Source organism: Equus przewalskii, chromosome 12 (genome assembly GCF_037783145.1).
Source record: "Equus przewalskii isolate Varuska chromosome 12, EquPr2, whole genome shotgun sequence".
Classification (NCBI taxonomy): Eukaryota; Metazoa; Chordata; class Mammalia; order Perissodactyla; family Equidae; genus Equus; species Equus przewalskii.
The window spans coordinates 20,011,049-20,025,647 of NC_091842.1; the positions used below are offsets into that span (position 1 = coordinate 20,011,049).

The 14,599-nt window shown below is 48.7% G+C and overlaps 2 protein-coding genes across 2 annotated transcripts; one reads left to right on the top strand and one right to left on the bottom strand.

Annotated features, from left to right (window-relative positions):
- Positions 1-1,149: 1,149 nt before the first annotated feature.
- C12H16orf54 (chromosome 12 C16orf54 homolog) lies at positions 1,150-3,659 on the bottom strand. The gene is made up of 2 exons (XM_008514287.2): positions 3,517-3,659; positions 1,150-2,985 (listed from the first exon to the last, which is right to left on the bottom strand). The coding sequence occupies exon 2, from the start codon at positions 2,983-2,985 to the stop codon at positions 2,311-2,313; it is 675 nt and encodes a 224-aa protein (XP_008512509.1). The 5' UTR covers positions 3,517-3,659; the 3' UTR covers positions 1,150-2,310.
- Positions 3,660-12,405: 8,746 nt separating this feature from the next.
- On the top strand, positions 12,406-13,891 carry ZG16 (zymogen granule protein 16). Its single transcript, XM_008514286.2, is given in 3 exon segments — positions 12,406-12,460; positions 12,634-12,763; positions 13,468-13,891. Coding segments are annotated over 3 exon segments (501 nt in total). The 3' UTR covers positions 13,784-13,891.
- Positions 13,892-14,599: the final 708 nt, after the last annotated feature.

The following is a 14,599-nucleotide window of genomic DNA, read 5'->3' on the forward strand; positions in this document are numbered from 1 at the left end:
GCCCGGGCCTTGCCCCTGGTGTCCCTTCTGCATGTCCTGCCTCCACTGAGCACTTGGAGTGCGGACATCTAAGCTCTGAACACTGTATCTCTGTTCTGTTTCCCTGATAGACTGGTCACTCCTCGTGGCCAGAGTCCTCACAACCCAGTCCAGTCAGATGATGGTGACAACGAGAAGTGACATAGTTACCTAGCTCCTGAGGGACAGAGATGGGATAGGAGGCCTGATCCCTACCTTGTATCAGTTACATGTCCCTGTCTTTTCTCACCGCCTCCACCCCCGACTCCTGCCACTAGAAAAACTGTGAGCTCCTTGAGAGACCAGGTCTTAAGACTCCAACTCCGGGGTCTGGCTCAGGGAAGATGTTCTGAACGCTTGCTGGATGAGTGCACCGGGGGAGAGGTCCCTCAGCCTGAAGACTTCTCATTCCCCGACTGCTCCTTCAACTTCTGGCATCCAAGGGGTTAGAGGGGAGGTCAAGGCCCAAATGCTCCCCGGCCCTCCTGAGCAGGGAGAGCTGAGTGTTGGCCTCGGCCTGGAAGGATTTCCTGGGTGTGGGTGTGGGTGAGCTCAGGAGGTTTGTGGCTGGCATCAATTAGCAGAGGACGGCTGATCCCGGGGCAGGGCTCTCTGGCTGTCTCAGGACCTCTGGGGAAGGCCTCAGGGTGGCGCTACAATGTCTAATACTTGCTGATCCATTCATCCCCCTTCTCTGAACAAAGAAAGAGCAGATCTTTGGGTCAATGTGTCCAGCAGGGAACAATGTCTACTTAGAACTTAGTATCTTCTGTTTTTAAAGGTTTGCACCTGAGCTAACATCTGCTGCCAATCTTTCTTTTTTTCTTCTTCTTCTTCTCCCAAAGCCCTCCCAGTACATAGTTGTATATCCTTGTTGTAGGTCCTTCTAGTTCTGCTATGTGGGACGCCACCTCAGCATGGCCTGGCGGGCGGTGCCATGCCCACCCCCAGGTTCTGAACTGGGTGAAACCCTGGGCCACGAAAGCAGAGTGCATGAATTTAACCACTCGGCTACGGGGCCGACCCCCAGAATTTAATATCTTTGTTTATATTGTATTTATTTGCATATTTTATCTTCTATTTCTGGCAAGTGATACTGGTTTTCCATTTACAGTAGTGATACAAAAAAGATTCCTTTTAAAATAAATTTATTAAGCAAATAGTAAACCAATGTAAAGAAAAATATAAAGTAAATAATAGTACAGGTGGTAAGTTGGTATGGCAAAAATCCTAACATTCACGACTGAAGTTCGGGAAATCAGACCCCCAGGGAACAGAAACTCCTTCCCTCTCCCCAGCCCCTGGCTCTGCTCCCAAAGTGAGGTCAGCTGATAGAGGTGACTATAGGGCCAAGGACATTTCCAGACTCCATTTCTCTGGGATGGAGCATTATAAGTAAGTCTGTCTTGGAGAAAATCTGTCTCTCTGGACCATGCCAGCAAGCCAGGAGGAAGATAGCTGGCGGCTGCATTTTGGGAGCTACCCTGCCCCGGGACAGTGCTCCTTTCCACACTGGATCAAACTCACCTCTCCTTGGCCCCAGCCTCCCTGGCTGTCGAGGGCTAAGATTCAGAGGGCTGAGGTGTGTTGGCCTTAAGAGGACAGGGCACCCATCGGTCTTCTTTGGCTCTAGGTCCCAGCTGCAGGCAAGAGAGGGGCTCCGCAGGTTGGCTAACCAAGTTCCCTGTTGCCAGTTGGGGGTCAAAGCCATAGTCTGTATGTAGTAAGACGCTCCTTTGCCTGGTCTTGACCTCTCTGTATGTTTTCCTGGAGGGATGATTTGTGGCTCTGGGAAGCTGGATTCCTGTCATCTCCTGCTGGCACAACTGACGCTCATCATCAGCACCCTCAGTCTGTCCTTCCACATCCACGAGACTCCTCCACTTTGATATGGACATCTTAGGTGCACACTGAAGGAAGGTGGAAGCCACTGCATTGATGCTATTTCCTGCCCGTCTGGTACCTTGAGTTCTTAATCCAGATTGTGATCTTGGTGGCTTCTGGCCCAGAGTCGGCCCCACCTCCAGTTGTCTGCGCCACAGCCCCAGGCAGCGAGGCAGAAGCCCCTCTCGGCTTCCCCTGCAGCACAGGCTCTATGGGCAACCAATCTGCCCCGACCTAGAGCCAGGGGAATTGAAATCCAGAGGTAAAAGGCCTGGCAGGGGCATTCTTCTCTGGGGGGCTTCAGTACCAGCTCGGGTTCCCAGGCTGGAGCCCCAGGGTCTTAAGGTCCCTCTGAGGTAGGGCCTTCCTCAGAGTCTCCGGGAGGGCAGTCCTCCAGGCGCTGGGGATTCAGAACCCAACACTTGTCCGGCCTTCACGCCTCCAGAAAGCTGAGATCTGTTCCAGGGTGACCCGAGGCTGGAGACCCCACTCAGGATCAGGGCTTCCTGGCCGCTGCCTCCTGGACTGGGGGCTCCCCAAGTACACACTGGCAACTGGTCCCTGTTCAGGCTCAGCCCAGCTCACTAGGCCTGGGGCATGGGGTCTCTCCTCCCCGACCTGGGGTCCCCAAAAGGTGCTGTGGGCTAAGACCTTGGGTGGTGTCTGGGGGACCAAGGATCTGGGAGGGGAGTGAGGGGCTGAAGAGGCAGGTGGGGCTGTTGCTCGGGCCTCCAAGGTGCCTCCAGGGGTGGGAGGGTCTGGGGCCTGGTCCCTCAGCAAGGGGACCGCGGAGCCATACCAGTCCTCTGAGCGCTCTCGTGGGGTTCCCGTGGGCTCAATCCACAGCTCTCCTCCAGGGCGCCAGACCAGGGTGGGCGCCTGGTTCCTGGGGTCTGGTTGCGGAGAGCGGCGGAACAGGCGTTCGGCCAGCACAGCTGTTGTGAGGAGGAAGAGTGCGGAGAGAGAGGCCAGGGCCAGCATGATGGGGATACAGGGCCCGCAGGGCAGCGGAGGCCATGAGGCTGCCTCCAACACAGGAGGCCCCTCCATGTGCTCAGAGGGCTGCCCTGGAGTAGAAGGCATCTGGAGAGACAGGGGTCAGGAGAGGAACAAATGAGACAGGGTTGGCACAATCTAGAGAGAGAGAGGCAGCAAGTTCTCTCTGATGCCCTCTCACCATTTCTGGGCCCCCTTGGCCTGCAGCCAGGCTTTCCTGCTCAGAATCCCAGCTCCCTTCCTGAAGCCCCATTTTCCTCCCAGATGTTAGGGTGCCTCCCTCTCGGCCCCCTCAGATCTTGCTCAGACCTAGAGAGGAAGTGCTGGGTGAGGAAATGAGAACGTCCCCTCCCTGCCCTTCTCCGGCCTGTGTGCCCCCTCCCGGTGGCCTCTGCTGGCCTCTTGGCTGCTTCTTTGCCCACACAACTCTCCTTGGAGTTGGTCTTGCTCTCGGCAGGGTCCACCGAGTTTGCTGTCCTGCCAGGTCTCAGGTGCCATCTCTGCCCCTGTCCCCACCTCTCCGGCTTTGCCCAGTCTCTGGCCCGACTCTATCTGCCTTGTTTGTCTCTCTCTCCCAGGACCCCAACCTGCAGGAGACTCCTGCATGCCTCACTTCACCTTGGGTCAGTCCTGGGCTCCTCTCTCCCTTTGGAGCTGATCCTCCTTGTGCTTGTAGGGAGGCCGCAGGGCCGGTGCCTCAGATGAGGCAGATGAGGCGGAAGGGAAGGCACCACCAACCGTGCTCCCTCTGCCTGGGGAGTGTTTCCAAGGCAACCTGGGGGATGTGGTCACTGCGGTGAGGGCGTTTCCTGGTGAGAGGTGGGGCCGGAATGGGCAGTGGTTCTATTCAACTCAGCCTCACCCTATAGCCAGGCACCAGGCCCAGAACATTCACCTGGAGGCCAAGAAAGAGGAGACAGACACTCTGGCCTGTCAGTTCCCAGAGTGCCAAGGCACCTCGCTCTGCCTGCTCCCTGGTGGCTGCTCTGTCCCCGTCCTGCTCCCTGGGCCCCGTCAAACCCACTCCTGCCATCCAGCCCCCACATGCCCTCCTGCTTGACCCAGCCTTCTGATGAACATATGTCTCCTTGTCTTCACACCATTCAGCCCTGATTTTGGTTGGAAAATATCTGTGTGGTGAGGCCTGGTAGCCAGCATGTGAGGCCTCTAGGAAGAGTCCAGGGTAAAAACCAGGTTTAAGTCTGGAACATTGCCATCTCGATCCTTTCTCCTGATGCTGAGGGGCGGAGGAGCCCGGGGGCAGGGTGTGATGGAGTTCTGTCAGAGATGGTCTAGTTTGACTCACTCACTGACAGATGACAAGTAAGCTCTAAATAAGGGAGGTGTCTTGCTCAAAGTCAAACAACCCAAGTGTGTGGGAGGGACGGGGCAGCATTGATATGAATTCCCCATCTGGCAAGTAACCTGAACACAGCACAACTCTTACTACGTATTAGTATTTTGCTTTGCAGGATGGCAGCCCTTTAATGTGAAAGGCTCCAAAAATATGTTGAAATGTTAGCATCTTACAAAATATGGTCACAAGGCAGCCTGACTCAGATTGCTCTGTCCTGGTGGTTTTGAGGAAAGGGCCAGAAGGAGCACCAAGTGTGGCATGGGGTGGGCGTAGGAGAAAATGGAGAGTCTTGAGGCTCTGGGCCTTTCGACATATGCAGAAATCTGATGAGATTAGAATTTGATGAGATTATAAACCTTGAAAGAAAACCTGAACTTAGTACCTCTGAATCACACACTTAAAAATCGTTAAGATGGTAAATTTTAGTTATATGCATTTATGACAATAAAAAAATTTTATTTAAAAAATCCAAATAAAACATATAGACAAGGAGAACTGATCGGTGGTTACCAGGGCAAAGGGGGGGTGGGGGGAGGGCACAAAGGGGGAAGTGGTGTACCCACAACATGACGAACACTAATGTACAACTGAAATCTCACAAGGTTGTAATCTATCATAATCCTAATTTAAAAAAAAAAACTATTGCATAAAAAAACCAAATAAATAAAACGTGAAAATTACATATGTTTTCTTTTAATTACTCTTGCTTTAAAAAAACACTAGAAGAGTAAACTTTATTAAAAACCAGAAATATCAGACATGCCTATTCTGTTCCTAAGGTATCAAACCGGCTGTTTTGATTATTTTTTTTTCCTGCTTTTTCTCTCCAATCCCCCCAGTACACAGTTGCATATTTTTACTTGTGGGTCCCTCTAGCTGTGGCATGTGACGCTGCCTCAGCTGATGAGTGATGCCACATCCGCGCCTAGGATCCAAACCGGCAAAACCCAGGGCCACAGAAGCAGAGCGTGAGAACTTAACCACTCGGCCCTGGGGCCCCTTGTTTTGATTCTTAACTATCTTTCATCACTTAAAAAAAGGCCTAAATATTTTTAGCTGGTTCCTCAAAAAATTAAACACAAAATTACCATATGATCCAGCAATTATACTTCTATGTATATACAAAGAAATTGAAAGCAGAGACTCAAACAGATACTCACCAATGTTTATAGCAGCGTTATTCACAACAGCCAAAAGGTGGAAACAACTCAAATGTCCATCAATAGATGAATGGATAAACAAAATGTGGCATATATATATATATATATATATATACAATGGAATAATATTTAGCCCTAAAAAGGAAGGAAATTCTGACAGATGCTACAACGTGGACAAACCTTCATAACATTGAACATTAAACGTTAAAGTGAAATAGGCCAGTCACAAAAGGACAAGTACTGTATGATGCCACTTATAATGAGGTTCCTAGAGTAGTCAGATTCATAGAAACAGAAAGAATGGTGGTTATCAGGGGATGGGGGAGGGGGGAATGGAGAGTTATTGTTTAATGGGTATAGAATTTCAGTTTGAGAAGATGAAAACGTTCTGGAGATGGATGATGGTAATGGTTGCACAACAATGTAAATGTACTTAATGCCACCAAACTAAACACTTAAAAATTGTTAAAATGATTAATTTTATGTGATATATATTTTACCACAATAAAAAATTTAAATAATAGAAAATTGAGACATAGACAAGAAAATTATTCCATGTAATTTCCTCACTCCCAAATAAACCTGCATTCTTTTCACAGGTTTTTCAGAGTGGGGATCAGAACCCAGGTGTTCTGACTCCCTGGTTCCTCCCACTCCACCACTCTAGAATTTCTGAAAAAAGGAGTCAGGAAGTTACTGAAGGAGAGTGTCCAGAAGAGAAGTCTCTGAGTCAGAAATGTAGAAAACAGGACTTTGGTGGGTGTCTTCTGGGTTTGGGGGTGCTCCTGCGGCCAGGTGTTCAGGGATGAGCCTGACTGGGCCTGGAACGAGCAAAAGAAAACTTGACTTCTCACAGACGAGGCAGCTGGCTTGTGGGCTCCTATATGCAGAGTTCTGTCCTTGGTGCTCCTTGCTCCTAAGTCTATGCGGTGGTTTTAAAACCTGTTTGCAAATTTCTTGACACTCCTATCATAAGGTTGAGTCTAATCCCCCACCTCTTGAATATGGACTGGCTTCGGTGACTCACTTCTCACGAATGGCACACAGCAGAAGTGACAGGCTTGCTTCCAAGGCTAGGTCAAAAACAAGGGACAGAGCTCCCACCTGGTTGGGAGCTCTCTCTCCCTCCTTGCTCCCTCTCTCCCCTCACCCTTGGAACGCAGTCACTGTGTGGGAGGAAACCCAAGACACATGTAGGTGTTCTGGTTAAAGTCCCAGCTAGGGTCCCAACTACCTGTCAACGCCAACAATCTGAGCCATAAGTGAGTAACTCTTCAGATGGCTCCAGCACCAGCCTTCAAGCCACCTCAGCTGATGCCAGGCAGAGCAAAGATGAGACATCCCCACTGAGCCCTGCTGAAAACAGAGATTCATGAGAAAAATAAATTACTGTCTTAGGTCACGACGTTATATCCAGAAATAGATATCTGGAAACTCTGTCAATGATTTTCACTAGGTGAGTAAGGACAGTGCTTCAGAGCCACTTGTGGGGCCTTCCCCAGAGTTCACTCTTTATTCCTAAGCTTCCCTCTGCCCCACCCCATTCTATTACACTGTTTTACAGCCTGAATTCGGGAGGGTGGGGAAGGATGTGGCAGTAACAAGAGCATTGAGTGGATTATGAAATCCCTCTAGACCTGCTCTGTCTAATACAGTGGCCATTAGCCACATATGGTTCTTGAAATTCAAATTAATTCAAATAAAATGAAACATTCCGTTCTTCAGTCTCACTAATTACAATTCAAGTGCTCAATAGGCACATGCAGCTAGTGGCTACTGTATTGGACAGTGTGGCTACAGAACATCTCCACCACCACAGAAAGTTCTATTGGACAGTGCTGCATTAGAACCTCGCTGCCCGGAGTCAGCTGAGGACCAGCAAGGCCAGCATCACCCAGGAGTGCATCGGAATGCAGACTCACAGGCTGCACCCATATCCATGGATCAGAAGCTGCATCTTCTCAGGTTACGCAGGTGATCTGTGGGCACATGAATGTTTGAAAAGCACTGCACTGGCCAGAAGTTCTCAACCTTGGCTGTCTGTTAGAAGCAGCTGGGGAGCTTTTTAAAATGCCTGATGCTGACACTGCACCTCTGACCAAGTAAATCAGAGTCTGTGGGGTGGGACCCAGGTATGAGTCGTCTTTAAGGTTTTCTAGCTGATTCCAACGTGCAGCCAAGGTTAAGAACCACTGCTCTAGTCCATATCCTCTGGGGGGTCCAAGAGCTTCTTCTCTGTAGTGGGCACCTGTTAGATTATCTGACCAATGCCACCATTTGAGAAATTGTCTTTTCTGAATGGTTGCAGTAAGAGCTGTCACGTTCCTACAGTGTCATCCCTCCACCTGGCCTCGAGTTACTAGACTGACACCTCAGATGTGCAGTGAGGAAGTGTTCATTGACATTTGCCCCTCAAGAGGCTGTGGGCCCCTCCTAGGCAGGAAACTTCGTTTCCACTTTCCAAGCGCCCGCTATAAACGCTTTTGGTTACATGAAGTTCAAGCTATCTTTGCTTGCTTGTCAGCGCTCTGTGGTTAGTGGAGCATTTTGCCCTTATTCTTTTATAAAATGAGCGGACATGTAAAAGTGATGAGACTAGAGAAAAGATGTGAGACCTCATAAACTTGGCACAATAGGGACAAAGTTGAGAAGCACTGTGGATGCTAAAATCAGTGAGTCTGGACACACACCGGGTTTTAGTTGGTGTGCAGTGTATTCAATTGGGAAGGAAAAGAACAAAACTGAAGCATGTGTATGGAATTCTAGGAATATATGTTTAGGTTTATAACTAAAACATGAGCAGTAATTAGCAATTTTATGATTTTCTCATTTCCACGGGATGGAGCCACTCCTTGGAACATGAGACTGTGTTACTTGTGCACACTTGAGTGATGTAGAAACCCTTCCTTGGCCCTCACTGTGCACCAGGCAGTGTCCTGGGGCTTTATTCACGTCAACCATTTAATTCTCACAGCAACCCTAAGAGGTAGGTACAATTATCACTTTTTTTTTTCAAGATGGGTAAAGAAAAGCAGAAAGAGGTAAAGTAACTTGCCCCAGCACATGGCTTCTGAATAGTAGTGGCTGGATTCCAGCACAGTCTGTGCTCTTCACCAGCGCACCACAAGGCCCCTGTCTGAATACGTTTGCAGAATGTGTCATGCATGAGAGCAGATGACTGTTTGAACCTCATGTGATATGTAAAAGAGACCAAATCTGCTCATATTTTTGGATGAATTCTTCCTGACACAAAGCAAGAATGAGTGCATCCTGGTGGAATGACCTCACCTCATGCCCACTTGGATAGAAGCTTACCCAGCCTATCTGAGCACTGGATACGGCCAATTCTAACAACTCTGGTAGATGGGGAGTTCATCCCTTCAGATGTTATATTGTCATTTGTTCTGGAGAGTGATTATTCTTTATTAGGAGGAAAATAAATAAAGGGAACAAAGGAAAAAGAAAGTAAGCCAAGGAGAAAAAGAGTTGCAGTGGATCAAGCAATTCAGGAAGAGATGTGGAGATAAAGCAAAGACACGGAGGTTTAAAAAAAGTTACCACGTAATTGCACCTTGATAAAAAAGGAAGTTAAAACCAGGTTCCTAAGTGACTCTAACTTCAATTGTCCAAAGCAACTGACACAAAATTCTTTTTCAACTCTTATGATGCATTTGACAAGCTCTCCAGGATCTGAATCAAGCTAAACCATAAAATAAAGCTAGCTGCAGATGAGACAGATAATGGCTGTTCAGATCAGCTTTATCTGAAAGCGACCAAAAAGAACAACCATGTTTTATGAAAATTTGAAGGGAGAAGAAAATAAACATTTATTCAGTACCTGTCACATGCCAGGTCTGTGTTAGGTAGTTGACAAAAATTGTTTGGTCCCACTAACTCCAATTTACAGATGAAGAAGCTGAGACTCAGGAGGTGATGAAGCGAATAAGGGATGGAACCAGGCCTTAAGCCATATCTCTTTATAGTTCAACATTCTGTCCATGAGTTCTTGGTGCATCGCTACTTCTGACTTCAAGAAAATGATTCACAACATACACTTATCTACCCTGAGTTGGAGTCTCTGGAGCTGCTCTAGTTACTGCCCTCAAGATGTCCCAACCCACATCCAGCCTTACAGTGTTGTTTTTTTTTTTTTTTTTTAAAGATTTTATTTTTTCCTTTTTCTCCCCAAAGTCCCCCAGTACATAGTTGTATATTCTTCCTTGTGGATCCTTCCAGTTGTGGCACGTGGGACGCCGCCTCAGCGTGGTCTGATGAGCAGTGCCATGTCCGCACCCAGGATTCGAACCAACGAAACACTGGGCCGCCTGCAGCAGAGCGCGCGAACTTAACCACTCGGCCACGGGGCCAGCCCCTACAGTGTTGTTTTTTTTTTTAAACATAATTGGCACCCGAGATAACAGCTGTTGCCAATCTTCTTTTTTTTTTTTTCTGCTTTTTCTCCCCAAAGCCCCCGAGTACATAGTTGTATATTTTTAGTTGTGAGTCTTTCTAGTTGTGGCATGTGGGACGCTGCCTCAGCGTGGCCTAATGAGCGGTGCCATGTCCGCGCCCAGGATCTGAACTGTCGAAACCCTGGGCCTGTCAAAGCGGAGCGCTCGAACTTAACCACTCGGCCACCGGGCCGGCCCTAGCCAGACAGTTTTGAACAAAGAGTGTTTGTATACAAAGAACCTATATTTGAACCTTATCCTTTGAGAGATATAGAGTTCAGTTTTTCTCATTTTACAAATGCAGAAATACGGGCTCCAAAGAATGAAGTGACTTCTTTAAGTTCACACAGCTAAGAAGTGTTGGATAGAGGACCTCAACCCAGAATTCTGTCTTTATATCCAGTATTCTTCCAAATACAGAATTTCTCCAAAGAAATCATAAATAAGAAACTAAAGAAAACCCAAATACAACCCTGTGTGAAGAGAGGTGTGGAACGACAAACGAGGAGCATTTAATAGGGCTCCTTGCAGCCCAGGCATTCGACAGTCATTTACGGGGTGCCTGCTCTGTGCCAGGTGGGATGCAGGAGCTGGGAATACAGAGGTGGGTAAAGACACAGTCCCTGCCTTAGAATGGGCTCCTGGTTTAGTAGAGGAGGCTTCCGTGTAAACAGATAAATTACAGTGCAGTGTAATTAGAACCATCCTAGTCATCTAGGAAGCACAGGTGGAGCCAGAGAAAGGGACAATGAATTCTGTTTGAAGTGGAGTGGCTGAGAAGAGAGCCGAGTTTATGAGAGGAGGCTTGGCGGGGTGCAGGGTAGTGGTCCTGTGGCTGTGGCATAGCTGAATGTCTTGAGGGTGGAAGATACCAGGTGGGCAGAAGGAGGAGAGCATTTTAGGCCAGTGGAGTAGCATAAGCAGAGAGTGAAAGATTAGCAACGGCCGGCCACTGTGGGGCTGGGGTGTGGGGGACAGGAGGGGACGGAGAGGACGGACCCTCTTGGCACTTCATGGAGATAAACTAGGCTTTAGTTTGTTCACTGGAACAGTGAAAGATAACCAGAAAAGCAATGTTCAAATTTGTTTTTGTGGTAAAACCCTTTGATCAAAGGAAACCATCATGGAGGCCCAGTGAGTAAATGAGGAGATAGAGAATTTTTTTTCCTTAAGAGGAAACAGATATGCCATTGTTTGAAAAACATGCCTGGAGAAGGTAATGTTTATCCAGAAAGATGACAGATTGCAGGTGAGAGCACATGCAGAAACACCGCAATAGGGAAGAGAGAACCTTAGACCACACCTACAGGTCATTAGTAACTCTGCCCACCCAAAGCTGCTGGTCCTTCAGTTGGTGACATTTTCTCAAGTTTATTCTGCTCCTCCTGAGATCCGGGTCTTCGCCCAGAGTAGACCCCACCCTGCCACCTGGAACCCTTGCAGGGAGGGGCAGGATAAGATGTTCCAGACCCTGCCTGACACCTGACTTTAAGAGGTTGATCACGTTTGCTCAGGAGGTGAGGTTCACATGATAAAGAGCAGGGGGAGGGCTTAGACCTGGTATATAAGATTTGGAAGTTTCTGGGGGTTTACTTTGCACCTGAAACTGCAAGGTGAGGGGTGACAGAGGCCTGGACTTGAGTTAGGAGAGATTCAAACTGAGCTGGAGAAGAGCCTGCCTGGATTGAGCAGCAGGAGAGACCTGGGTCAGCTAGCTGGAGCATCTGGATCTGAGCTAGTCTTAGGTACAAAGATACCCGGGTCTCGGTTGAAGGACTTGGGGCACCCGGGATGCTCGGGGGAGCAGATATGGCCAGATTTGTGTTAGTGGAGAAAGAATTATGAGAAATAGACCAAATACCTGGGATCTAACATCTTGAACTGATCTCAACTCCTTCTGCAACTTCTCAGTCTATCCTACCTCCACCACAACTGCTTGGACACAAACGTTTACAAGTCTCTTCTGCGTCACCTTCACTTCCCTCTTTGTATCCCTAGAGATGCATCTCTAAAATGCTTCTTTCCTTCTGAGCACCTTTGAGACCAGGGTGAAGCTAGGAGTTTAAACTACGCCCCAGATGCCCAAAAGCCAGGCCAATCTACCAGAGGCAGACTTCAGTTAGGTTTTGCTCAGACTCTTGGTTTGGTAAACTCAACCACGTCTATGATTTGGAGATGTCCTGCACTTCTTTAGAAAACTCCTTTCCTGCTTTGTGCCAGGAAGAAACAGGGCTTGACACAGCTTAATCCAGATAGAGAGTTAGGATTGGTCTTCTGACTTGGGACGGAGGAGGAGGGTTGGCTTAAGCCAGACTGGGGAGAGGTGGAGGGGTTAAGGACACAGAAGATAATATCTGCAAGGAATAGGACTCGAGACTATGGACAATCCTTTCTAAGCCCAAGCTAGGTTGGCTAGGTCTGAGTTGAAGGACCGAGAAGCCTGAGTCTCAACTGGAGGTCAGGGATGCCTGGGTAAATGAAGACCCGAGGAAAAAGGGTAAACCTTCGCTTTCTCCTTTCTTCCCTCTCCAGCACCAGAATGTTGACCATTGCTCTTCTTGCCCTTCTTTGAGCATCAGCCTCTGCCAGTGCCAGTAAGTGAGAAGTCAGGAGCCCGGTACTGGGTCATGGAAAGCCAGCCTCCTGCACTACTGGTGGCCAAGGCTTTCAGAGGTGGTGGGAACTGATTTGTGGGAGAAATGGGGGTGGTGGGGAGAAACTGAGCTCTCTGGGGATTTCTCCCTCCAATCACTGCTTTCTCCTTCAGTTCAGGCTAGGTCTTCCTCCTACAATGGAGACTTTGGAGGCAGTGGAGGAGGGCGTTTCTCCCATTCTGGTAACCAGCTGGACGGCCCCATCACTGCCCTTCGTATCCGAGTCAACGGATACATCATAGGGTAAGATTCTTTGAGTTTCTAGGGTTTGGGGACACCCAGGATCTCACTAAATTGAGAAGTTCTCAGTCACTTTGGGTCACATCTGTTTCAATCAACAAGTCCTGGGGATAACATGATATGGAAAAGTTGTTAGAGGACTTGGATTTGAGACCCACACTGCTACAACCCGTTACAACTCCCAACATGCGTGACCTTGGGTAAATCATATACCGTAAACTCTTAAGGGCCTGGAAGTTGCCTGGCTTAGCCCCCATCCAAGGTTTAAACCCCCTCTGGCAGCCTACGTCTTTGCTCGATGCCTCTCCCAAAATGTGTATCCTTCTGATCTGCAGCTTGGGACAGCATGGACAAGTCTCTTCCCTTACGAGAGCCTTTCAGACATTAAAAAAATCCTTTTGCTTCTTTCAGGTAGGGAGTGAGGGTACAGTGGGAGTCTTGACTTCAGGTTCAAGCTCTGACACTTACTGTCTGGGTGACTCTGGGCAAGTTGTTTTCCTTCCATGAGCCTGTTTGTTTTTTGGTAAAATCAGTTGAAGTTCCTGTACAATCTCCAAGGGTTGACCCAACCCTCCTATACTGTGGGACTGCAGGAAAATTGTCATCCTTGTCACCACTTGAAGGTCTCAGCGTGTAGGCTCAGAGATCATGAATTCTGATCACCCTACTCAGCATCTCCCTTCCTTCCCTCCTCACCCTGCCTCTAGTCTCCAGGTGCGCTATGGCAAAGTGTGGAGTGCCCATGTGGGTGGCACCGGGGGAAACCTGGAGGAGATCTTTCTGCACCCTGGGGAATCAGTGATCCAGGTGTCCGGCAAGTACGAGAAGTATCTGAGGAAGCTGGTCTTCGTGACTGACAAGGGCCGCTACCTGTCTTTTGGGACAGACATAGGCACAAGCTTCAGTGCTGTCCCATTGCACCCCAACACCGTACTACGATTCATCAGTGGCCGAGCTGGCTCTCTCATTGATGCCATCGGCCTGCACTGGGATGTCTACCCCAGCAACTGCAGCAGCTGCTGAGTCCCAGCCTCCTCCTAGGCGGGGCACTGCAGTGGGGGTGTGAGAATCCCCTTACCACTAACCCTGTCTGCATGGCTCAATAAAAACTAAAAGAAGGACATGGCCACAGCTAGTGGGTATGTGGGTGTCTGCAGCTTGGATCCACCTCCTGACTCTGGGTGTCGATGTGTGCATCTCATTTCCGGCTATTGGTTGGACATCAATCTGGGAAAGAATGGAAGAGGGAGAGAGGTATAAAAATCCTGGGATTTTCTTCATAATTTATCAAGAGGAATTAAGATTCTAGCTTGCATCAACTCTTTTTTCAAGGATAGCTGCTAAGAGTGTTTACCCAAAGTGGAGTTCTGGGGCTGAGGGTAAGACCTAGTGGTGGCTTTTTGCCAAAACCCCGGATGTTCCACTCTCCACCCCTTCTCTCCCCTTGGGGTAGTGCCTCTCCACCGAAAGGCTGTCACCTCACTTTCTTGAGACCTTAACCCACTCACTGTATTTGAGTGGCATGGGCCATTGTCCTTTGTTCCTTTGCAGAACCCACCTGACTCCCGAAGTTTAACTTAAGTTTGTGCCAAGGACTCTGCCTATTACCCCAGCCTACTTCCTCCCCAGCTTTACCCATGAGCCCTGGTGCCTTGCTTAGCTCTCTCGGAATTGGGGCTCTTTCCTTAGGAAGCCACCACCTCCTCAACAGCTTCTATTCTGCCAATACCATCTTCAAAAGAGGGCATTCCAAGGGGCCGGGGGAGATTTCCATTGTGGGTTTCCATGAACATAGGGGTTGATTAGAGTTCAGGGGAAGTATTAGAGTGGCTGGATAGA